This window comes from Pecten maximus, chromosome 2, assembly GCF_902652985.1.
Source record: "Pecten maximus chromosome 2, xPecMax1.1, whole genome shotgun sequence".
NCBI lineage: Eukaryota > Metazoa > Mollusca > Bivalvia > Pectinida > Pectinidae > Pecten > Pecten maximus.
Genome location: NC_047016.1, coordinates 19,024,938 through 19,050,426, shown reverse-complemented (window position 1 = coordinate 19,050,426; position 25,489 = coordinate 19,024,938). Strand labels below are relative to the sequence as shown.

General features: G+C 36.7%; 3 protein-coding genes across 4 annotated transcripts; 1 reads left to right on the top strand and 2 right to left on the bottom strand.

Annotated features, from left to right (window-relative positions):
• Nucleotides 1-109: 109 nt before the first annotated feature.
• On the bottom strand, nucleotides 110-3,570 carry LOC117320987 (histone H3.3-like). Of its 2 annotated transcripts, XM_033875478.1 has the most exons (4): nucleotides 3,406-3,570; nucleotides 2,675-2,790; nucleotides 2,158-2,235; nucleotides 110-1,437 (listed from the first exon to the last, which is right to left on the bottom strand). In XM_033875478.1, the coding sequence occupies exons 1-4, from the start codon at nucleotides 3,500-3,502 to the stop codon at nucleotides 1,312-1,314; spliced, it is 417 nt and encodes a 138-aa protein (XP_033731369.1). In that variant the 5' UTR covers nucleotides 3,503-3,570; the 3' UTR covers nucleotides 110-1,311. The 2 variants fall into 2 exon arrangements, with proteins under 2 accessions (XP_033731369.1, XP_033731376.1); XM_033875485.1 differs by lacking the exon at nucleotides 2,158-2,235.
• Nucleotides 3,571-7,064: 3,494 nt separating this feature from the next.
• Nucleotides 7,065-14,327, bottom strand: LOC117320916 (U6 snRNA-associated Sm-like protein LSm2). Its single transcript, XM_033875399.1, has 4 exons — nucleotides 14,215-14,327; nucleotides 9,394-9,461; nucleotides 9,107-9,197; nucleotides 7,065-7,931 (listed from the first exon to the last, which is right to left on the bottom strand). The coding sequence occupies exons 1-4, from the start codon at nucleotides 14,215-14,217 to the stop codon at nucleotides 7,803-7,805; spliced, it is 291 nt and encodes a 96-aa protein (XP_033731290.1). The 5' UTR covers nucleotides 14,218-14,327; the 3' UTR covers nucleotides 7,065-7,802.
• Nucleotides 14,328-14,342: 15 nt separating this feature from the next.
• On the top strand, nucleotides 14,343-23,675 carry LOC117320906 (proteasome subunit beta type-1-like). The gene is made up of 6 exons (XM_033875390.1): nucleotides 14,343-14,582; nucleotides 18,387-18,494; nucleotides 19,113-19,194; nucleotides 22,172-22,301; nucleotides 22,427-22,533; nucleotides 23,190-23,675. Exons 1-6 carry the CDS (start codon nucleotides 14,491-14,493, stop codon nucleotides 23,373-23,375), a joined length of 705 nt encoding a protein of 234 aa, XP_033731281.1. The 5' UTR covers nucleotides 14,343-14,490; the 3' UTR covers nucleotides 23,376-23,675.
• Nucleotides 23,676-25,489: the final 1,814 nt, after the last annotated feature.

Below are 25,489 nucleotides of genomic sequence, written 5' to 3'. Positions count from 1 at the left end.
GACATGGGTAACAATATATGCCCCCCCCCCCCAATTGAGATTAACATTTCAAAACAGAAAGTAATCCCAAAGACTAATAATGAATAATTTGTTTCGAGCAAACGCACAAAATTTGTTCTTTAAATTCATTTTATTCTTTAAAATAAGATAATTCCAAGCAATTTAAAAAAGATATTAGACAAAATAGTCTTTTTCCTCATATATATATATATACAAACTATACTACTATGTACAAAAAAATAATATCTAGAGTCACTTGTCACAACAGTTTACAAGCTCACATAGGCATTAGCTAATAAGTGCACCTTTACACACCCTTCCAGCTAACCCTGTCTTTTGCTCTCATACTTGAATACAAAGTATCTGATTTATAATCAAGGGTCAACTGGATGCCTTAATCTGTTATTGAAAACAGAATCCACATTAGAATTGCTCATGGATAACCTTAATCCTCAATAGCTAACCCATGGATGATGAATTTCCCTCTAATCTTTTTGATCACTGTGGAATGCCCTATATGAGTCATATGTCAATACTTCTGCTGTAACTTCATTGTTAAGCTCAGAAAGTGAATAAAATTTATTGATGAATAAAGTACACTAATCCTGAGTCAATCCAATAAGGTAAAATAAGTCTGAAAAGTGTTGCCAAAGTTCAACAACTACAATATCGCTAAATGTCAACCAGGTCAGATTATAGACATGTATCTGCTGCAAGTCCAACCACTGAAGGTCAGCTCACCACAGAACAATCTCACAGAAGGTCAGACCACAGAACAACCTTACTGAAGGTCAGACAACAGAACTTTCTCATTGAAGGTCAAACAACAGAACTTTCTCATCGAAGGTCAGACCAAAGAACTTTCTTACTCACCGAAAGTCAACCGGGTCAGACCACAAAACAATCTCACTGAAGGTCAACCAGGTCAGACCACAGAACTTTCTCAATGAAAGTCAACCAGGTCAGACCACAACAATCTCACTGTAGGTCAGACCAAAAAACAATCTTGCTGAAGGTCAACCAGGTCAGACTAAAGAACTATCTCACTGAAGGTCAGACCAAAGAACTATCTCACTGAAGGTCAACGAGGTCAGACCACACAACAATTTCATTGAAGGTCATGCCACAGAGGTGTATCTCACTAATATCATTGACCAACCTCTCTTGTGATAATACTGTAGGACTATTTCATTGAAGGTCATGTATTCTAAACAAAACCTATGCACACTGTACATCTAGTAACATGTCCGATCTCCTCTGATGTCACATGAGCCATGTTTGAAATTTCTTTTAAAACCTATATCTTTAGTGTTAATCAGACGCTCCCCGAATCTTCCTAGCAAGCCAGATATCTTTAGGCATCACTGTGACTCGCTTGGCATGTATTGCACACAAGTTGGCGTCCTCAAACAGATGCACCAGGTAGGCCTCAGCAGCCTGTGGAAAGTGAAATCCATGAGTTTCTTTATTTATGCCATTATAAATTACAGAACAAATATTCTGATAATTTTGAACTTAAAGGAAAATCTCATATTTTTAAATTTCAAGTCATAACTTTGGTAAAGAAATTCAGTATTCCTCATACATCTGTCCAGAGTAAGAGAAAAATATATTTGATGCGTTAGATGTATACATTGCATATATATATTAATGAAAAGCCAATGAATCATATGACATGTCTATTCGATAGCATGGTGGAGATCTAGAATGAACTGGAAATGGGAATAGAATGATACCTGTAGGGTATGGGGAGAAGTGCAGCACTCTCCTCATATCAAACCTCTTGTACATGCGGTGTTTAGATACGATATGAACTTATATATATATATGCACTTGACACATGCAAGTGCACAAGGGCGGCATAGCTCTCTCCTTAATTTTGAGAATTTAGCACTTACTACTAAATGATCTGTATTGGATCTAAAGACTGATAATTATTTTCTATTTTTCTCATCTTTCCTCTTAATCATTTGAAACCAAGCAGGACCTTCATATGTAATCCAAGAAAAATCCATAAGGAACTTTGAGATATATACTAATAACAAAAATCAATCAATTCTGAAAATTGATGCATGTCAACCATTTTGTTTCTCTGATCAGTCTCTAGATCAAATGGACAGAGGGGAACCTACATATACATTCAACACTTGTACTCACCTCCTGAAGAGCCATGATGGCTGTTGCTTCCCATCTCAAGGCTAAACCAGGATGTTTGTTTTGTACTATTTCTCTTACCTAGAACAAAGTTCAACATATGTACAATACACAAGATACAAACTTTAATCATTTTTGTTAGAAATAAAGGTTCTGTAAATTTAACTTTTTTTTTCATTACAATTAAAGCATACTTTTGGGTTTTTTTTAACGTCCTATTAACAGCCAGGGTCATTTAAGGACGTGCCAGATTTTGGAGGTGGAGGTGGAGTCCCGGAGAAAAACCACCTGCCTACGGTCAGTACCTGGCAACTGCCCCATGTAGGTTTCGAACTTGCAACCCAGTGGTGGAGGACTAGTGATAAAGTGTCGGGACACCTTAACCACTCGGCCACTGCGGCCCCTAGATGCATACAGAATGATTCATGCACTTATAATTAATATAGACTGTGATTGATGCGATACATTGTACATTATTTTTCTTAAGGCAATTTCAAGAACTTGTTTTAAACGTTCTTACCACTCGAGAAAAAGGAAGTTTGCGAAGCAATAAATCAGTTGTCTTTTGATATCGACGAATTTCCATCAAGGCTCTTGTTCCTGGGCGATATCTCATGGATTTTCTTCTAGGGGATGCTAGAATATAGGAGGACAAATTTCAGTCAGTTATAATGCTGGGTAGGAAAGTAATGATCAGAAGCTCAGTAATGTTTTTTATTTATAATATGATATTGGTACACTTTATTCCTAATCAACATTAAGATTGGCGAGTGTCTGATACAAAAGTGATGGCTATAAAACTGTTTGGAGTTTTTATTGTTATACATATATGTAGATCTATGTTTTTTGAGTTTCCCAGTTATGATAGCTTGTCTACGAGACCCATTTACCATATTGTACTTGTGTCTGTTTGCTAAGTCATCTAATATAATCTGCCAATGTTACGTTGTTTTTAAAAATCGTAATTTTATATGTAAACTTTGCCTTAAGCTTGTGGGCCCTGCAAATCTTGCAACTTTTATCTTGATCGGCACCTCTTGGGATGCACTCCAGAATTAGAAATGATCAGCATGAAATGTAAAGAACCGTTAGTGTTTTTTACAAAGAACTTTTGACTTTGCTATTCACGAATATTGAGCAATCTTTATTATGATTATGCCCACTGACCGAGTTGGGAATACTGTAATTTGAAAACGTGCAGCGCTGTCAACATTGATCGCAAGTAATCCAGCGTTGAACGAAAATTCATACCCGTTTTAGGTTTGGGAGATTTTCCAGGTCTAGATTTTCTCTTGGTCGCTCCAGTTTTCTTAGCATGGCTTGCACTTTGATTGGACAAACGCGGCATGTTTTCATTCTGATTCTGGCTCAACGTTCAAATGAAGCCGCTCATATCAGCAAGACGCTTGAAACAGTTATCACTTAGACGCTTATTGTAGGTACTACTAAAATAAGGAAAGTTCGTATGTTTTCTGCAATAATCGGTTTAATAGATCTCAATAATTTATTTATATCAAAATTAATCACTGAATACTGACATAAGGAAACAATTGAAACAAAGCATTATTTTTACATTTGATAGTTAGAAATAGTATTTCTTCAAACACTCGTTGTTAGAAATTGAATTTCTTCAAACATCTGTTGTTTTTGTATTACTAATTGCCCTACGATTCCTCCCAATATATATATATATGTCTCTGACTAAATATACATTAAATAAAAAAAATCTTCACTAAGGTCGAATAGTTTTTCAATTCAATTTACTATCAATAGTAAAAGTAGATTTATTGAATTGATAATTTGATTTTAAAAATATTCAAAAATCTCACAGACTTAGAAATACTCTCTCTGTATTAATAACATTGAAATATCCTCCTTTCAAGATAAAAAGGGACATTTTTGGAGGGTGGTAATGTAAAGAATATACAATAGCCTATTCTTGTTTTGGATCGGTCATAATTACATGTACCTAATCTTTGTTGGTGATGTAGCATACTAAAATTAAATTCATACTATATCACTTAATCAAATTAATGATAAATACTATCAGGTAATAGCTGATTAAATTATAACCTAATCAGTTTAATCATAAATACTACCAGGTAATAGGTGATCATATCATAACTTAAATTAATCTGATTAATGATCAATACTACCAGGTATTAGGTGATCATATATTAACTTAACCCGATTAATGATAAATGCTACCAGGTAATAGGTGATCAAAATATAACTTAATCTCATTAATGATAAATACAACCAGGTAATTAATAGGTGATCAAATTATAACTTAATCTTATGATGAATACAACTAGGAAATTCAGGTGAACATATTATAACTCTCAGTTATTGGCACTGAGAATATCTTTTTCCCGCGTTTCGGAGAATAGCGGGAAATGTTTGTCCTGTATACACGGAGTATACGTTGACAGGTTGTCCGTCTCGTGCATTGCCAATAGCCAATCAGAGAGGGCCATTGGTTAGGTGTAGATCGGGTATAGGTTGGGTAGTCATTCTAGCTCTGAACGTCGCACATGTAGTACGGCTAAATAGAAATTTTGCATACAGATATATTGCATTTATAGAGGTTTGTTTGGGTGTCGCTAAATGGTTAGAAATCCCAGCTAAAAAAAAAAAAACCTTAAGCATTGTCGGGCTGGTACACCTCCTGTTCTATAAAAAGGTTTCAGGTTGGGTGGCGCGCATGGTTTTGGAGGATTTTAATGCGACAATTAAATGCAACCTGTGAGAGGGAATGAGACTGAGAAACGTTGAGACGTATCTAATGTACTTTCCTTACGATTGTTGAATAAACGCCGTCTCCGTCCATACTAGCGGTCGAGCAGCTAATTGCTATATATGTGTTGGTTTTTGATATATATATGTATATATACGTGTAGGGAGTATATAGAGGACTAACAATACCTGGTCATGTAGCTACTGATTTTCATATTTCATGCATTTAAAACTGTTTTGTTGTATTTCTACTAAGGATAAAGGATATAAATAAATGACATGTGACTTTGCAGGTGTGAACTACCATGTATGCATCAATGAACAGCTATATATAACACTGTACTTGAATATCCAAATTGAAGTACATATACTTTTTTTTTTGTTCGGAATAGTGATTAAATTATGTTTTATTCAATTGGAAAAATATATCAAAATTCAATTGTATTTACAAAGATATGTTAAAAATCCTAAGTTGATACTGAATATCCTCAATACTACAGGCCCACTTGGGATAATGAAAATCTTCAATACTATAGGGATACTGAACATCCTCATTACTACAGGGGATACTGAGCATCCTAATTACTACAAGGTATACTGAACATCCTCGATACTACAGGGGATACTGAACCTCCTCGATACTACAGGGGATACTGAACATCCTCGATACTACAGGGGATACTGAACATCCTAGATACTACAGGGTATACTGAACATCCTCATTACTACAGGGGATACTTAACATCCTCGATACTGCAGTATCCTTTGGATCAGTAAAAAATCAATCCCATGCAAACATTTGTGGTAAGAAAAAACTATATGCAGTTTGAGTTTGAATAGCCCAAGACAACTTGAGTGATATCACGAAAAACTAATTTTCTATTTTTAGTAAGTGACCTTGACTTTTGAGCCTGAAAAGCAATATAAAGCAAGCACTTGTAATAAGGAGGATCTGCTTGAAATTTGAGTTTGACTGACCCAAGAGAACCCGAGTTATCTCACGACAACCTCTGTGTGGACGCCACCGCCGACATTGATATCTGTCACCTGTAAAAAGCAGGCGACACAAAAAGCAGAGATTGCTCCTTAAAATATCTCAAGAACAGTGTCATATAGAAATATAAATGTTTGCTTTCAATCTATTTGAAATTAGACTTGTAATTTCCGATCCTCTACTATACACTGAATATAATGCTAGTTACCTACGGTCTCATTTCGGACATGCTTATGTTTTTAGATATCAAATATGATTATAAAGAAATACGATATTTCAACTACTGGATCAACATTGCTCTATGAATAAATGGCAACTTGATATTTCAATCAAAATACCTCATGTTTTGGGTACCAATGTCAAGAACATGGGAACTATTACTATCTATAGAAAATCTTTGTCAGCGCTACAGTGACTTCATTTTTAAAAGATTTTGAACAAACTTCCTATAATGGTTTAATGTGACAATACCTCGAACAAGTTTTTTCATATTTCAGTATACCAGTGACAAGATCACCATTACTATATCTATAGAAAATCAATCATGTCAGCACTCTGGTGACAACAGGTTTTGGTCAAACTTCCTGTATTAGTCAAGTATGAGAATATCTCGATTTTAACAGTGCCTCAGGGTGCTTAGGTCGCTATCACTATTTATTGAAAATCTTTGGTCAAGGACAAAGATTACCATTACTTTCTTAATTCTTATCAGCACTTCAGTGACTTCATTTTTAAACAGATTTTGATCAATCTTCATATATTGGTCAAGCATGAGAATATCATTTTAGGGTGCCAGGGCCATGGAAAAGGTTGCAGTTACTTTTTATAGAAAATCATTGTCAACACTCTTTTCACAATTTTTACTGAAAAATGGGGATGAAAAGCAAACTGGCAAATTCCCAGATCAACCAATCATTTTCGTCTTGTTCTTTTCATAATCAGTCCATGGAATTTCAGGAAAAGTTACTAGGATTTCTTAATGGATAGTGATAACAGTGATTTTCAAGGACGAATTGCAGACCAGAAATGATAGACAATTTGTATAGACTGCCATCTGATGATAGTCAACAAAAAAACTTACTTTTACGACTAAGGACTGTTATTAGGGAGGAGATAAAACAGAAGACATACTGAACAAAACTTCACAAGAAATTAGATATTATTGACAGCCAGACACATAAAATTTTTCATCACTTTATTTTACATATACAAGACATTTTAAAAGTGAATATCAATTAACATGTATTTCTCACATACACAAGTACAGTATTTCCAAAAGTGTTTCACTTCTCCATGACATGAGCTATTTAACCTTTGAATCAAACTCTCAAACAGATCTGGTGAGTTCTGGCATGATATTTACAACACAGCATAACATTAGATTTGTAGTTTCTTCTAGAAATCTGAAGTTACAATATGTTACAACTGTATACAAATTCTACCAATTGTACATCAGGTGTTGAAAAAAACTCTCCCAATTCAGCACATTTCCTCTCACTCCATTACCTGTCAATTGACTGACTTCCATTTCAAATTGAAGCTTCTTTCTCCCAATACATCCATAGTATCTCCCTTTCATTTCGCCTTCTTTCTCCCCCATACATCCATAGTATCTCCCTTTTATTTTGCCTTCTTTCTCCCCCATACATCCATGTACATCCTTTCAAACTCGAGAGGAAAAATCACCAGATAATATTTGCTCTCTGATTGTTTATAATAGGGCTAATGCATTTTACTGATTCATCAACAGAGAAGATTCAGCAGTTAACAACAGTTGCTGCCCTGTATCAGAAATTCCTTGATCCAACAAGTGATTCAACAACTATTTCTTCAAGAGCATGTGTTGTGTTGGATCCTGCTGCCTGTTTTATTGTGATCTAAATTGTTTGTTTTAGTAATGTTCTGTCACTGCCAAAGATCACCGTTGCCGGTTCTGTACAGCTTCTTTCCTGGCAGCATCCTGTAAAAGTTGTGTGTCACATTCATCTGCTGGCAGCTGGACGTACCTCACTACTGATCCTCTGATGAAGCAGTTCTTCACAGATAACTAAACAAAACAAAAACAATTGCATAAGCATGATACAACATATGCAGCTGGGAACTCTTAATATGTTTTCTCTGGATATGCACACTGATAAGTTACTTGTGGACGTTCGAGATAAATTTGCCTTGCTATTTATCAATATATGTAATTTATTAGATTCATGTGTCAATAACTCAATATTCACCCACCACACATGGCTAATTTTACTGACTAACCCAATGGATTAATAGAATTTTACTGAAAAATCCAATGAATTTTTAGAATAAATGTAGAATCTTTCATCCCCTAGGGGTGAGACATGAAGCTTGTCAAGTGTTTAAAAGCTTAATAATCTTACCCAGGACAGTTGAGATCCCCTTATCTCAGTGTTCTCACCCATAGCTGACATAAGGGAGTGCAGGATTAGTATTTTCTTACCCTGATGGACCACTTATGTTTGTAGTATTGATGTTACATAAATGCAAGATGCTGTTATGTTAACATCACATGATTGAATTGTTGACCTATTGTTGTGAATGGGTGAACTTTGTATTTACGACAGACTTACCATGTGTGGGTATTTGTCTGGGTCTGTTACTGGGTGAAATGAGTGAACTTTGTATTTACGACAGACTTACCATGTGTGGGTACTTTGTCTGGGTCTGTTACTGGGTGAAATGAGTGAACTTTGTATTTACGACAGACTTACCATGTGTGGGTATTTGTCTGGGTCTGTTACTGGGTGAAATGAGTGAACTTTGTATTTACGACAGACTTACCATGTGTGGGTATTTGTCTGGGTCTGTAACTGGGTGAAATGAGTGAACTTTGTATTTACGACAGACTTACCATGTGTGGGTACTTGTCTGGGTCTGTCACTGGGTGAAATGAGTGAACTTTGTATTTACGACAGACTTACCATGTGTGGGTATTTGTCTGGGTCTGTTACTGGGTGAAATGAGTGAACTTTGTATTTACGACAGACTTACCATGTGTGGGTACTTGTCTGGGTCTGTTACTGGGTGAAATGAGTGAACTTTGTATTTACGACAGACTTACCATGTGTGGGTATTTGTCTGGGTCTGTAACTGGGTGAAATGAGTGAACTTTGTATTTACGACAGACTTACCATGTGTGGGTACTTGTCTGGGTCTGTTACTGGGTGAAATGAGTGAACTTTGTATTTACGACAGACTTACCATGTGTGGGTATTTGTCTGGGTCTGTAACTGAGATGTCTGTCAGTTTGATGTTCAAGAACTGATCCACAGAATGGAGAGTACCACATATACTACCAAAAAAAAACATGTTAAAAGATAACAATGATTATATCTTATAATAATTTTCTAATCTAATATCTGGTTTATTCAACAATTCTTTTTTTGTTTTACATTATTGTTCAGGATCATAAATGATACTAAAAATGCTGATAATCATCATAAACATTTCCTTTAAAATTAAAGCATTAAATATATGGGTAAAATTACCTGAGGTCATTTTTCAGTTCCACTACCACATCCTTTCCCACTAAAGATTTAAAAAATGAGTAGAATAACTGCAAAAAAGGAAAAGAATTAAACTTGATGCATCATTATAAAAGATGATAGATCTACACCACGTCATGTGACCTGCTATTGTAGTATAATGAATAATAACTTTTCCCATATAAATCAGCCACTTTTTATGAATTGTGTGATAAGTGATACTTCTTTACTTAGTTGTGATTTTTGGTTATCAATTTTAGACTTTGCTTACTTAACAACCACCAGAACTAATTAAAATCATCAATCATATAGAAATAATTCAGAACCCTCTTGCTATTTCAATGAAGAGAGTATCACATATATAACAATTAAACCAAACTTGCAAAAGAAATAATTTGATTTACTGTATAACCAGTGCTACATGTACCGGTCGTGATCATTATATCGGACAAACAGGAAATGCATTTACGAAAAGAATTCACATTCACAGGCAACAAATAAGAATGCCTGAAACTTGAAAAATTCTATTAAGAGCACATCTGGAAATTTGTGGCAAAGGATTATTCTGGGCGTGTCCCTTCTGCAAGATGTCAGATTCTAGTACTACAAAATGACTTTGCAAAAAGGACATCGTTTGTAAAACTTTTCAAACTTGCACTACATGGTTAATAATTAGTATCATGCATCACACCTTAAACAAAAATATGTAATTATCTCCCTCATATGTTATTGATTGTATTATTCATTGTTGTTACCAAGACATTAGTAATTGCCTGAAGATAGCCGATACACAGTTTAACAAGAGCTGTTGGAGAACAGCATAGCTCGTCTCGCAAATGTTTGTCAATAAATAATTAAAATATATTAATTGGAATGGTTTCGCAAATTGCATTAATAATATTTATATTGTTTACTTGATCAGATTATGCTTTTGTGAATTCATGCAATTTTCAAAACCATACCAATTAATATATATAATTATTTATTGACAAACATTCGGGAGACAAGCTATGCTGTTGTAGATTAAATGAATATATTAGATACAAATGTAATTGCTTTTGGACATATTTCTTCAATTTTTTGACAAAATATTATCCTAATGAGAGTTGTCTCCCTTGAAAAATGTGGACCGGTATAAATTGCCTATTGTGAGCATTTTCACATTGTTTTATTTTCAGTTTCACCCCAAGAAGGGATAGTGTAACTTCATAGGAACTCTTTTACCAGATATCAGCACCCTAGTACAATCATAAAGTGATGTGTTAATAGCTTTCAACATTTGCACAAATTAAAAAAAAAAATGTGTTTTTTCCCAAAAAAAATCTTTCAGTTAAACTCCAGCAAGGGATAGTTTAACCCCCACAGGGACCCTAATACCATGTATTACTATGCCTTTCAACACTCACAACATAAACTTAACACAAAGTCCAAAGATTTAAAAACAAAAACAAAAATACAGATTTAAAAAGAAAAAAATCCAAGGAAACTCCAGGAAGGGATTGTCTTACTCCATAGGGACTCTACTGCCAAATATCAGCACCCTAGTACAATTATAAAGTGATGTATAAAAACCTCTTAACACTTGCACCAAAAACTTAACGCAGAAATATTCTAAGTCCAAAAATTTTAAAATTCTGTTTTTTCCCCAAAAAATCTTCAAGTTTAACTCCGGCAGGGGATAGTTTGACCCCCACAGGGACCATATTACCACTAATTACTATGCCTTTCAACACTTGCACCAAAAATTTAACATTTGAAAAACCAATGCCGAAGCCGGAGTGACGACATAAGCTGTCACTCTTCTTCGAAGAGACGAGCTGAAAATGCTTTTATGTTTACACAAATACATGTATATACATATGTGTGAGAGTATAAGGTCAACTTAATAGCTCAGACTAGCAGGAATTTCCCTTCAGTGGTAGGATGTTTGCCTTGAGAGGGAAAGGTTGCTCAGTTTGAAGCTTGGCACAGACAGGGTATCTTTCATTATTCCTTCCTATTACAGATTTGGTACTATTGACCACTTCAAGTGGAAGCTATAGGAGACTGAGAGGCCTCCTTGGAGCTTAAGAACCTGGCTTGTGGTTGCCTTCCGGAGCAAAGACTTTGTAAAGGAAGTAGTGTTAAGTAGAGAGTAAAAGTTCACCTTACTAGCTCAGACTAGCGGTAACTTCCCTTTAGCTTATTAGTGGTAGGATGTTTGCCTTGAGAGTGAAAGGTTGGTAGTTAATGAAGCCCAGCATAAACAGGGTATTTTTCATTACTCCTAGCCCGAGTTTCCTTTGGTCCTGACACCATATCTGGTGTGAAAGTGTGGAATTTTCCGACACTGTTTGGTGTTGCCAAGATTTTGGTGCAAACACACAAAAATTGGGCGTGACATAACACCTACCTTACATATATGGGTAAATGAGATATTTACCCTAAACACCCATTTAGTCCCATATCAGTAGTTCTATTACATTCGTATAGACCCTTGCTTTACGCTGGCCAAAATTTCACACTGGTAACCCGCCATTTGGTAGATGCAGTGCGACTATCCACCAGAATTGGAACACAATGGACCGAAAAGACCACATATTAACCTTATTATTTCCCAAATCTTGTTATATTTAGTACAAGAATAGTTAATTATTTACAAATTATAAGCAGTAAACTAGAGCAATGGAGGGTATTATCATCAGGCGGTAGTTATCGTCAATTTTTACTCATGTTTTAAATATTTCATTAAATGATTCACTCAAGTTGCTGTAGTTTTCATTGAACAAATATATTAGTTTTTGGAATGTTTCTGGCCTTATTTTCATTCAGACAAAGTTTCCAAACAGATGATATTGACATTTAAATATTTTAATAATCTTCACATCATAATTTTCTGATGTTCTTACATCACTTAATAAGGTAAGTGCATCATCTTTCTCCTATCAATATCGGATATTATCCAAATCTCGAAGCAAACATTGGAATGTTTGCGAGATATGGGACGTTCTGCAACGCCTGCTAAGTTGACCAGCGTTTTGGTATGTACATCCGACTTCTTCGATGCCGTAAATGGGCCTGATGATAACTGCCGAAAAAAGGTATCGTCAGTTTAACATAATCGAAATAAATAGCGTAGTCTTTAAGAAGACCCAATTCTTTGTTCCAAATTTAAGATTTTTAAATTTTTTTAAAAGATCAGTATTTGATTTGTGTCTTTATCTGATATTTATAGATGTCGTAATTGTATTATCATAGGTAACATCGATGCTGAATGTAATGTTCACTGTTGCAAAGTGTTTGATGAAAACTCGAGCAGCACTGCAGAAATCCAAAACATTCCAACAATGATATTTGCCTGGATGACATATTTGTAAACAGTTAAAATGCATTTTTTGTTTATCAGTGTATGTTCTTTAAACAGAGACATGATATGTTCATTAAAAGTAACATTTCAAAACTCATGAAAATATTGATGGTGATGATCACTGCCTCCACCTGATGATAACTGCATCTGTTCGACCAGAAATACAAATAAAGTATGCTCCCTCGTATTAGTGGCAATTGCAAATGCTCAACAAGTCGGACACAGGTAAACACAACACTGGACTAAAATTAACCTTCAACAGTTCTTTTATGTTTTTTGAACAGCATTCACTGGCATTGAAGCAACCATGCTTAACCTGACAATAATACCCTCCAATAAATGTTGCATTTTTTTCTTTTGCATCATCGCGCACTCATTGGCCAGGGTAATTAGACCTACATAGTTAGCATTATGAAGTTGAGTCCAGTGTGAAATTTTGACCAGCATAAAACGTCATGTGTATTGGCTGATTTTTATTATTTTACTTAATTGTGCCGATTGCGACTTCCAACATTGTTGGAGTAATCCATCTGATGATCTGGTAGCTAGGCTGGTAAAAACAAGTAGATAATATTCATGTTGCAAAAAGAGTTGTAAGGATTACTAGGATTCACTCTGCTGTTCCTGAATAGACTTAAGTATGCCAAATTTGTCACATTGCTGTAGAGACTAATTTTTAAACCAGCAACTGTTGTAGCTAGAAAGCATTTGTACCGAGTCATCCTAGCTCTACACAAACCTGAATTTTAATAAACCACGCTACCACAAATCCTTTAGCATGCCCATACTCAGACGACATAAGATGCGACGTATAAGACGTGTTTAATAGAAAAATGACTAACATATCATGGAAGGACACTAATACAAACGTATATATACGTTTATCCTATATGCAACCGTCACCGCATTGTCGGAATACACCCACCGTATATATTTTTGCTGTATACGGCAGTGACGGAAAACAGCTGTATTTTTTAATCTTAGCACGTGCGTCAATTCGACTGATCTACTTCAAAGTGAAACAACGTTTAAAAGGCGAACATATTTTTGTCATTTTTGACACCGTTTCACTTCGAAATGATTATTTTTGATGATTATTTTTTTTATTGTTGCAGGATAAATAGAATACATGGTCAGTGTCTTAAAATATAAGCTGTATTTTTGGCTCGGGACAGAATAAAAGTGGCTCGCCACTTTTGTCCTTCTTTACCCTCGCCAAAATACAGCTTATATTTTAAGACACTGACCATGTAGGCCTATATCTTCCAAAATCCGTCAAAACAGGAGATGTTACCTACCGACCTACCTATGTGTTATCAAAACTTCCCATTACTGTTACTTCCCATAAACGAAACAACATTCAACTTTGATCCTAATTAAGACACATTCGTTAAACTAGAACATGTATTGTGATGTCCCGAGAAAGCCAACATTGCAAAAATGACAATGCTTCCATACGAACTTTTCACGCTACCTACCATCTTGCCGGTATTTTTCAAAGCGAGATTCTGCGAGAGGTTGATACTTCCGGTGTATCTATTTAGGCTATTATTGGTTTAAAACGCCCCGTCCTTTCAATATTAAACAATTTAACTAATTTTTGGCCTGGAAAGAAAAGATAAATAGTGGTTTAAACAATTTCCCTTTCGTTTTAAGTATATTTTCTTCTCCTCAAAACAAACAGGAAGTAGTATACCACGTGATATTTTTCGAAGTTTAGGCTAAACTCGCACTGTCACGACGGACTCGACAGAATGAGCGTTCTTGCAACTCCAGTCATAGGAGACACCTATGGGTCTGATAGACCGAAAGAAGTTTACTTCAGTCCATACGCTCAAAATGGAGGGTACGTATAATGTGGTTGTTGTCAATCTGTTAGGGGATTATATAAAACAAGATAGAAGTCTAGCCTACCCTTTCTTTTTCACTTCACAAACTGGACCCTAATTTTAGTTTATGACAGAAGAGATATCTTGATATGGAGTAATGTTTCTGATCATTACTTGTGCCTCACTGACTTTTCAAGTCCAGTACAATCATATATTTTTAACTTAATACTTGATAGCAAGCTTAATTCATAGATGCATTAGACATGGAGAGATAATGTGGAATATCAGTTGTACATGCATGTATCAATCTAATAATATCCATACTATTACTATGGGTTTATTTAATATGTATATACCAAAGCGTATGGTTATTTAAATTTGAATCACTGCCTCTGTAGCGGAACTGGACTGGGTCAATCATCGGCGACCAGGTAGTCCAGTGGTAGAGTGTCCGTCTGGAGTTCGGAGGGTCCTGGGTTCGAACCCCGGCCTTGCTGCTACATTTTCTCCTTCTCCTGTTAAATTACTGGCGAGCTTGCCTCCCCTTGTTTAAAGTATTGGGAGTGTGCTGACTATTGGGATATCCGAACTTGTGGTCTTCGGGGGTGAAAACTTAAAAAAAAGGAAGGAGGAATGTAGCTGAACTGGACTGGGTCGATCATCGGCGACCAGGTAGCTCAGTGGTAGAGTGTCCATCTAGAGTTCGGAGGGTCCCATGTTCGGACCCCGGTCTGGCTGCTACATCTTCTTCTCCTGTTACATCTCCACTAGGGACCAAACCTGGGACCTATGACTTACTAGTCTTATGCTAGTCAACTGATCGACAAAAGAGAAGTCCTCTGTAGCCAAACAATACAATGTAGTATTTACCAGGGTTGCATACTCCCTTGCCAGGAAAGAATCATCCTCAAGTTTTTTTAAGGGGTAATTGCAATGTTTGTGGAGCAAGACAGCATTTTCCCTGGGTCCCTACATATAGATACAAGTGTAACAGAGTTAGAGAGCACATGATTTTTTATTCAAATCTGTCTCTGCCAGGGATGGAACCTCAGGCTTACTAGTCTTATGCTCAAGACAACTGATTGAGCCAAAGGGAAACCCAAGAGAAGTTCTCTTTAGCTGATTGATCTATTGCATACTTGCGAACTTTTAAAAATTCTCATGGGGGAGAAAGTGCGTGAGCGACATTTTTGACCGGAATACACATTTCACGCGCGACACATTTAGCAAACAAAAACTAAGGGGAGATAATTTGCTATTGGAAAATAAATTCCTTGCATGAACACTTATATCCCTCACTTAAATAAAGAAAAAGAGGAAAATACTTATTTCAAGCTTGGCCAATGATTTTTTTTTATTCAAGTTTGGAAAGATAATTATTTAAGCAACAAGTTACAAAAAAATAGATGCAAAATTACATCATTTTTAATTATTTCTGGAAATTATTTAACTCACTGTTCACTCTAAATAAAAGTATTTACTTTGATATGTTATGAAAACTATGTTGTAAGATAGATGTCAGTCAATGAATGTAAATTATCATGTGCAATGATCTCGCTTTCTAGCAACAATATAACAATATAATATCTGAATGAAATTTCAAATGTTTCCTTTGGTTTAAAACAAAGACAATGATACAAAAAAATAAAAAGGGCTGTACTAGCAGTTGTACTCACTATATAGGCCTACAACTCGGTGCTTTATAGGTGGGGACTGATACTTAAATTCTTAGTTTTTAACAAGACAGTATTTAGTTTAAGAAAGTGAAATGTGTGGACACGTTTTTGTCTTTCAAAACGTGAATTGGGAAAGTTTCTGCCAAAATAAGTCTCTGCTAATTGATACTAAGTAAGTATGCTGATGATACTGTGATTGAAACGACATGTTACCTACCGGCAACTAGGCAAATGGTCGTTATTGTGAATTTATTTCCTTGTGCTAATTATTTAAAGATCAGCCAATGTTTAAATGTAGTTAACATTTCAATAAGTAATCTGTCACATTCGATATTCCGTTGATAACATTGTCAGTGTTATTTTCACTTTTCTGTCCGAGATATTACGATGTCTGTTTACTGTCAAGTAGAGGTAGAGGTCGTTTATGCGCTTGACATCAAAGGCAGTATACGAAGCCATTTGCAAGCGTTTAATCAACCATGATCGACCTGCTACGAAACAATCACCACACGTCCTCAGCTTAATTGGTTTTAATTAATTGTTTATTTATCGGGGTATTGTCACCCTTGCAGTCAGTGAAGTGTCAGAATTTCGTTACGGTCTGTGAGCAGGTCAGTTAACTGACCAATGCCCCACACATATGTCTTTCACCAGCCAGCAAGCGTTACCTGTCATAGGGCTAAGTGAAACTAACAAGATGAATAGGGGCTCCATACGGGGTTATCAAGACATATTCTCCAAAATCGGGAGAATACCCTATGTTTTATCTATATGATCGGGAGACGGGGCAGGGAGTCTGAAATCGGGAAATTCCCGACTAAATCGGGAAAGTTGGCAAGTATGCTATTGCAGGCCCAGCAATTTACCAGGGCTTTACCTCACTGGTTTGAGATGGAGCCTTTTTGTATCATTTTGGGAAGAAAATTTATGAATGAATGTGATGGAGAATACTGATGTCATTATTTACTTTTTCCAAATAAGATTTGAATCTGAAAATGATAGAAAATCTGGACTAAACAAAATAATTGTGATAGGAGATGAAAAATGCTATGACCAGATAAACCTTGTAATAGGAAGAAAAATTAATAATACCCTGCTTGTGCCAGGCTTTGAACTAGCAACCAATCAATCTCACGGCAATCATTTTACCACTAGTTAGGCTAAAAAGAAATTCTTGCTTGCCTGAGCTTTGTAAGGTGATCTATACTCTCCACTTTTACGCACATTATGTCTCTAGACAGACAATTTGACATACTATTCGATCTATTTGGCCACTAGGCTGACTAGCATTCATCCCAGCCCAGTTCTGCTAGGTTTACTACAGGTATTCATATATAAATGTCTGATTCCTGTGCTTTAATATGCATGCAATGTGTAATATATATGTCATCATTGATAACATATAAACAGGTATAGAAAAAAAAACACCTTCCTTTTTTGAGATTGCTTATTTCCAACCAATCAAAGGATGATTGCTGCCTGCAAAGCATACACACAATAAAGATAAGTACCTAGGGTATCCCCTCCCACAGGGACAGGTTATAATAATGATAAGTAATCTCCTCCCACAGGGACAGGTTTTTTACCACTCAGAATTTTGAGCTGGGTCGGTCGATATTGGTTGAAGTGATTGTGATACCTGCAGTGTCAAATAATGAGCAAACTGGAAATATTTGGGGTTCAAGGTGATGCCATCAAATGCACAAAGGTCAAACCAGTTGCATGTCTGGAAGAATGATGTTATTGAGTTAGCCACATGCAGATGTCATGCGCACATTCAACTTTATTTTTGAAATTAGAGATGATGGCATCGAAGTGCTGATTGTAAACATTCGCACTAGCCAGAAATCCCTGAGATGCAACATTGTACTTGTAACGCCGCCCCCCAACTAGGCCCATGTTGTGATGAAAGTGGTGAAATGTTGGTCCCCCTCACAAAGGGGCACATACACAGTGATATCATTCCATGCATCAGTCACCATCTTCTTCATGCCTGGATGACATGTACACTGTCTGCCATATGGAAGGGGATAGGAACATTTTTTTTATATAATATATGATAACTTATATCTTGCATCTGTATACTTCAAATTGATATATTTAATTAGTTTGAAGTAATATTATTGATATTTTCCTTTTTTTCAGTACTACTCTTGCTGTGGCAGGTGATGATTTCTCTGTGATAGCCTCTGACACAAGACTGAGTGAAGGTTTTTCTATACACAGCAGGACACTCCCTAAAACAGTTCAGTTGTAAGGAAGTTTGTCATTTGGGTGTGTGGGCAATTTATTCAGTGAAACCTGTCTATTAAGATTACCAGGCAGGAGGTCTGAATGAAAGCAGTCTTAATAGCGGGGTGGTCTTAATACTGAGGTGGTTCACATTAGCTTTTGACCATCAAGAACCTTAACTCTGTATGATACCAGCAGAGTAAATGTGTTCTGCACATGTACCACTTGTAATGTATCCTTAAATGACCATTGACTTAACTTCAATATTTTGGTAAAAATTTGAATAATGCGTATACTGTTTTTATATTAACTCTGTTTAAAATACAGTGTTTTTATTCTAATCACCTGAAAAAATAACTAAATACAGTGTTTGTAACCTATTATCAGTCTCTGAAAAACCTCAAGCGATGAATGGTCATGATCACATAACAATCCTTATGATCTAAGTATTGTGTTTAAAAGACTGTGCCACTGCCTCACTGGTATCAAAGCTATTATTAAGCAATGACTGTTTTAAATTGATGTATTTATTTGACATTTAAGTATAACTATTAACTATAAAGCATGTTCATAGTGCCCTAGTTTTTGATAAACATGTTATATTGATCAATGCAAGCTTATAAGTCTTTTTTTTCACAGGACAGGGAACACAGTGCTAGCCTCATGTGGCTTTTATGGAGATGTTCTCACTTTGACAAAAGTGTTGAAAGCAAGATTGAAGGTGAGCAATGAACACTACTGCTAAAGTTTTGAAAATATTAATCCATTTTTAAAATACACAGGGAAATAGATTAAGTTTGCATAATTCATGACTCTGGGCTTGTGGTATAAGCGTCCTTGCTCTACCAAAATCATTCATTGTTCTGAAACTTCATATACATATAACTATCATTTTTTGTACAAGTTTGCATTCCATCCATCTGGGGCCAAAATTAATGGAGGTCACTGTTCCTATAAATACGTTTCTATGAATAGGTGCTTGTGGTATAAGCGTCCTTGCTCTACCAAAATCATTCATTGTTCTGAAACTTCATATACATATAACTATCATTTTTAGCTCACCTGGACCGAAGGTCCGGTGAGCTTATGCCATGGCGCGTCGTCCGTCCGTCCGTCCGTCGTCCGTCCGTCCGTCCGTCAACATTTGCTTCAAATCGCTACTAGTCATAAAGTTCTTATTGGATTTTGACCAAATTTGGCCAGAAACGTCCTTGGCAGAATGGGAACAGATTTTGCATAAATGGTAACTCTGACCCCTGAGGGGCCAAAGGGGCGGGGCCCAATAGGGGAAATAGAGGTAATTCCTTTAAATCACTACTAGTCATAAAGTTATGAATGGATTTGAACCCAATTTGGTCAGAAACATCCTTGGGGGAAGGGGAACAGAGTTTGCATAAATGGTGATTCTGACCCCCGAGGGGCCAAAGAGACGGGGCCAAATATGGGAAATAGAGGTAATTCCTCTAAATCTCTACTAGTCATAAAGTTATGAATGGATTTGAACCCAATTTGGTCAGAAACATCCTTGGGGGAAGGAGAAGAGATTTTGCATAAATGGTGGCTCTGACCCCCGAGGGGCCAAAGCGGCGGGGCCCAATAGGGGAAATAAGAGGTAATTCCTCTAAATCTCTACTAGTCATAAAGTTATGAATGGATTTGAACCCAATTTGGTCAGAAACATCCTTGGGGGAAGGGGAAAAGTTTTTGCATAAATGGTGGCTCTGACCCCAAAGGGACCAAAGGGGCGGGGCCCAATAGGGGAAAAAAAGGTAATTCCTTTAAATCGCTACTTGTCATAAAGTTATGAATGGATTTGAACCCAATTTGGTCAGAGATATCTTTGGGGGAAGGGGAACAGATTTTGCATAAATGGTGGCTCTGACCCCAAAGGGGCCAAAGCGGCGGGGCCCAATAGGGGAAATAGAGGTAATTCCTTTAAATCACTACTAGTCATAAAGTTATGAATCGATATGAACCAAATTTTGTCAGAAACATCCTTGGGGGAAGGGGAACAGATTTTGCATAAATGGTGATTCTGACCCCCGAGGGGCCAAAGGGGCAGGGCCAAATATGGAAAATAGAGGTAATTCCTCTAAATCTCTACTTGTCATAAAGTTATGAATGGATTTGAACCCAATTTGGTCAGAAACATCCTTGGGGGAAGGGGAAGAGATTTTGCATAAATGGTGACTCTGCCCCCCCCCCCCCCCCCGAGGGGCCAAAGGGGCGGGGCCCAATAGGGGAAATAGAGGTAATTCCTCTAAATCTCTACTAGTCATAAAGTTATGAATGGATTTGAACCCAATTTGGTCAGAAACATCCTTGGGGAAAGGGGAACAGATTTTGCATAAATGGTGATTCTGACCTCCGAGGGGCTAAAGGGGCAGGGCCAAATATGGGAAATAGAGGTAATTCCTCTAAATCTCTACTAGTCATAAAGTTATGAATCGATATGAACCAAATTTTGTCAGAAACATCCTTGGGGGAAGGGGAACAGATTTTGCATAAATGGTGATTCTGACCCCCGAGGGGCCAAAGGGGCAGGGCCAAATATGGAAAATAGAGGTAATTCCTCTAAATCTCTACTTGTCATAAAGTTATGAATGGATTTGAACCCAATTTGGTCAGAAACATCCTTGGGGGAAGGGGAAGAGATTTTGCATAAATGGTGACTCTGCCCCCCCCCCCCCCCCCCCGAGGGGCCAAAGGGGCGGGGCCCAATAGGGGAAATAGAGGTAATTCCTCTAAATCTCTACTAGTCATAAAATTATGAATGGATTTGAACCCAATTTGGTCAGAAACATCCTTGGGGAAAGGGGAACAGATTTTGCATAAATGGTGATTCTGACCTCCGAGGGGCTAAAGGGGCAGGGCCAAATATGGGAAATAGAGGTAATTCCTCTAAATCTCTACTAGTCATAAAGTTATGAATGGATTTGAACCCAATTTGGTCAGAAACATCCTTGGGGGAAGGGGAACAGATTTTGCATAAACGGTGACTCTGATCCTAAAGGGGCCAAAAGGGCGGGGCCCAGTGGGGGAAGTAGAGGTAATTCCTTTGAAACGCTACTTGTCATAAAGTTATGAATGGATTTGAACCCAATTTGGTCAGAAACATCCTTAGGGGAAGGGGAACAGATTTTGCATAAATGGTGGCTCTGACCCTAAAGGGGCCAAAAGGGCGGGGCCCAGTGGGGGAAATAGAGATAATTCCTTTAAATCGCTACTAGTCATAAAGTGATGAATGCATGTTCTATAAACAATTCTTGAGGTCTTTCAGACCTTAGAGAGTCTGGACTTCATTAATCTTTAAAGCAGTTCAGATTCCCACACTATAATCATATATAGCATTGTTAGAGTTTTACAAATAAAACAAAATGAATATGAACATTATTTCGACATTTGGTCTAATCCAACCAGGTGAGCGATACAGGCCCCATGGGCCTCTTGTTTGTACAAGTTTGCATTCCATCCATCTGGGGCCAAAATTAATGGAGGTCACTGTTCCTATAAATACGTTTCTATGAATAGGTGTAATGTAGCGATTAGTTCTTGGTACAAGGTGATTTGTATTGTCTGCAATGCCTTGTTCATATCTGTAAAATAATGATGCTATATGAATACTGGTTGTTTTTAGTCTTATCTGTTAAGTAGCACAATGTTAACACTATGAATAGAGGATATTGTTTTTTTGGCAGCTCTATGAACAGGACCACCACAAGAAAATGTCCACAACAGCTATATCTGCTATGCTGTCCACCATGTTGTACCACAAGCGTTTTTTCCCCTACTACACAGACAACATAGTAGCAGGCCTGGACAATGAAGGTAATAGTGATCAATAACCTTCAGTGGTATGTTATAAGACTTCTGTAGTTTTGTTTTTAGTTGTTTGGAAAAATTTCAACTTTCATTTAATGTCACAGAAAATTCACAAGTGGGTTGTTTTGCAGGTCGTGGATGTGTGTTCAGCTTTGACCCTGTAGGATCCTATGAGAGGGAGAGATTTCGTGCTGGTGGCTCTGCCAGCTCTATGATGCAGCCCTATCTAGATAATCGGGTTAGTATACGTATTGAACCTTGTGTCAGTTTAATATCACAAACTTGAAAATAGAATGTTAAAAAATATCTCACCAAAACTGTATTCCTCATTCCTTGTAACAATAAATAGTATAATAACAGGGTGTGAAAAATGTATTGTGTAGTAAGAGACCCATTGGGCCTGTGTTACTTATTTGTTATTGATACATAATATATACCCCGGTATGTGACTCTCATTGCAGGCTAAGTTCTATATACAGCAAACAACGATAGCTAGCATAAGTAATATTTCCAAAAAAGGTCAGGTTTTGAAGTAAAACATAATGTAGCGAGTAGCCTCAAATGTTATAGGAACCATCTAGTTGTAACCCGTGTGCTGTTCAATCCATGTATACTGTAACAGAAATGATGTACTGTCAAATGAATGTATACACTATAACAAAATGGTTTTCAGTAATTTTGCCTAATTCATATACCAGGTACACATAGATTAATGTTTAATGTAAAGACTACATGTACTTTATTTACTAGGTTATCCCTTTGCCTTCATATTCCACACTGAATCAGTTAAACTATGAAGTTTGTACATACAATACAAAAGTATATTCAGTATAGAGAGGTCTAGCTGCCTTCATTATGGTCATACTAAATTTATTCCATTGTTGTCGTCTACAGATTGGGCACAGAAATAACCCTAACCCACCAAAGGGGCCCCTTACCAAGGAGCGGGCTGTGGCACTTGTCAAAGATGCTTTCATTGCAGCAACAGAGAGAGACATTTACACTGGTGATGGTGTGGTAATACATGTGATAACCAAGGATGGTATAGAAACACAAAGTTTTGGTCTCCGGAATGACTAGGATCGCATACTGACTGTATAAACATCATCAGCTATACTGAAATGTGACACAGACTATGATTACAGGTGTGTCGATACAGGACCAAGTGCTGAATGTACCACAGCATTACCTGTAGTGTGTTCAGTAAGGACTACACACACACTGGTAAAGATCTCCTGGACAGTACATCACACATCCATGTCAATTGATTAATTATAATATGACAAAAAACAGTAATTTAGAAGTGCTGCATTTACAAATGTCATCATCACCAAGAAAACTTATGTCAGATGTTGAATAAAATTGTCATGCTTTAGTGTATATTTTGTCATATTTTTTTTTCCTGTGAAGTTTCTGAATAGAAAGTGTTAGGTGTATTAAAAAGAATATTACTAAAACATTTGTCAACAGAATAGGACTACACTTATGGGCAACAAATAACCAATTGCAACTGTACCTTCATCTTGAATGTTTGCAAATTAGGCCATTTAGATTTCTGTTTGCCAAGATCCTAAATAAGAGTCTGAAGTTTGATGAAAATCCCTCAAAGGGTTTTCTTTAAAACAGTAACAGGGACCTTTACATAGACCCAACAACTCTTAACTTGTCCGAGATATCGCTCTTTGTAAGTGTGTGAAGTTTAGATAAAATCCCTCAAGGAATGAAGACACTGGATTGCCAAGAATTCTTTAAAAGAGGGCCATGACTCTTAATGTTCATCTGACAATTGAACCATTATATACATAGAGGACACAACATAAGTATTGATGTGATATGACCCTGTCCCTCTGTCCGAAGGGATCAGACCTGCCAAAGTAATTCTCCCAGTGATATTTCACACCATTTGGTAGAAATCCACTCAAAGATTTAGGATGAGTAGTGTTTAAAAGCCAAATTACAGCAAAGTTTCACGTTTGGGGCTCCAGGAGTTGCATCAACCTCACTTATATAAAATATGATTTCCCTCCTTCAATGATGTTTCACATCAATGATCAAATGGTTGTAATCCACCAAAGTGAAGGAGTAGGGTTTTAAAACAAAAATTCACCAAAGTTTCCCTTTTTGTTGCCCCGCCCGCAGACCCCAGGGACCACACCAGCCTCGTATAAAATATGATTGCCCTCCCTCAATGATGTTTTACGGCAAATTTGGTAGTAATCCACTTTGGGGTTAAGGAGAAGTAGAATTTTGAAAGTAAAATTTTAAAGTTTGATGACGGACAGAGCACGTCAACTATAGGTCAGATGACCTGGGAAAAAAAACAGAAATTTGACCCCTATGACCCTGAAAAAGGAAACAGGTTTGTCTGTCCATCTGTCACGCTTCATTTCTATGCATTTCTTCAAATTTGGTAACAAGGTTAAATGACTAATGATGGTGGGCTGAAAAAGGCAAAACATGAAAAGAATAGAGAATACATGACTAGTATGTTACAATATTCAAGGTTTATTTTGGTGCATGACTTAAGAAATCTGAGATGACTGTCGACACCACAAAATAGTTCCAGGCTTTTTATGTAAATCAGAGGTTAATTTCACTTGAAAACATATGGAAATATAACACATATACAAATTATTCCTGTCAAAGACCCTATCGTGTCAAGCACCAAAATAATTCTTATATTATAACCTTGTAACGTTACACATTCAGGTCAAAGTTCAGGGCCAAGTTAAAAGTAGTCCTGTCGGGTGTGGATCAAATTCACTTGAATCGTATCGACGTATAAAGCATACGTTGATCCTTCAGTAGTTATCGGTCAGTGTGTGTGGCAGTTGCAGGATGAATTTGAATAGACCCTTGATAAAGTACAAGAATAAGAGCTTCTAGCCAAATATCAGCGACTTCGGTTTAACAATTTTAATAACTCCGATCCTACACCATATTTCAGAGGCCGCATGGCATTTGAACTGGATTTTTTCCTTAATTAAATTACATTCACCTATTTTCTTGGCTTAGTCTCATGCATGAAACATGGAACAAGTGCTTTCTTAGCAAATTACTAGGTATGTAATGTCTGAGAAAATAACAGTACATTAAATTTCTGTACCAAAAATTTAATTTGGATTACAGAGAAGGCAAGTTCTGGATAAAATCATGTAAATGTACATAATGTAGTAAATGTCAACTAGTGGATA

Bases quoted from the DNA above. Each gene is read 5' to 3' on its own strand.
- LOC117320987 (XM_033875478.1), bottom strand. From the start codon at position 3,502: ATGCCGCGTTTGTCCAATCAAAGTGCAAGCCATGCTAAGAAAACTGGA. The intron at 2,791-3,405 runs GTATGAATTTTC...CCTATATTCTAG, and splicing joins ATCTCCCAAACCTAAAACGG to CATCCCCTAGAAGAAAATCC. The intron at 1,438-2,157 runs GTGAGTACAAGT...CACTTTCCACAG, and splicing joins CCATCATGGCTCTTCAGGAG to GCTGCTGAGGCCTACCTGGT.
- LOC117320916 (XM_033875399.1), bottom strand. The intron at 9,198-9,393 runs GTAATTTTACCC...TTTTTTTGGTAG, and splicing joins GAACTGAAAAATGACCTCAG to TATATGTGGTACTCTCCATT. The intron at 7,932-9,106 runs GTAAGTCTGTCG...TGTTTTGTTTAG, and splicing joins CAGACAAATACCCACACATG to TTATCTGTGAAGAACTGCTT.
- LOC117320906 (XM_033875390.1), top strand. From the start codon at position 14,491: ATGAGCGTTCTTGCAACTCCAGTCATAGGAGACACCTATGGGTCTGAT. The intron at 14,583-18,386 runs GTACGTATAATG...CCTTTTTTTCAG, and splicing joins CCATACGCTCAAAATGGAGG to TACTACTCTTGCTGTGGCAG. The intron at 22,302-22,426 runs GTAATAGTGATC...GTTGTTTTGCAG, and splicing joins AGCAGGCCTGGACAATGAAG to GTCGTGGATGTGTGTTCAGC.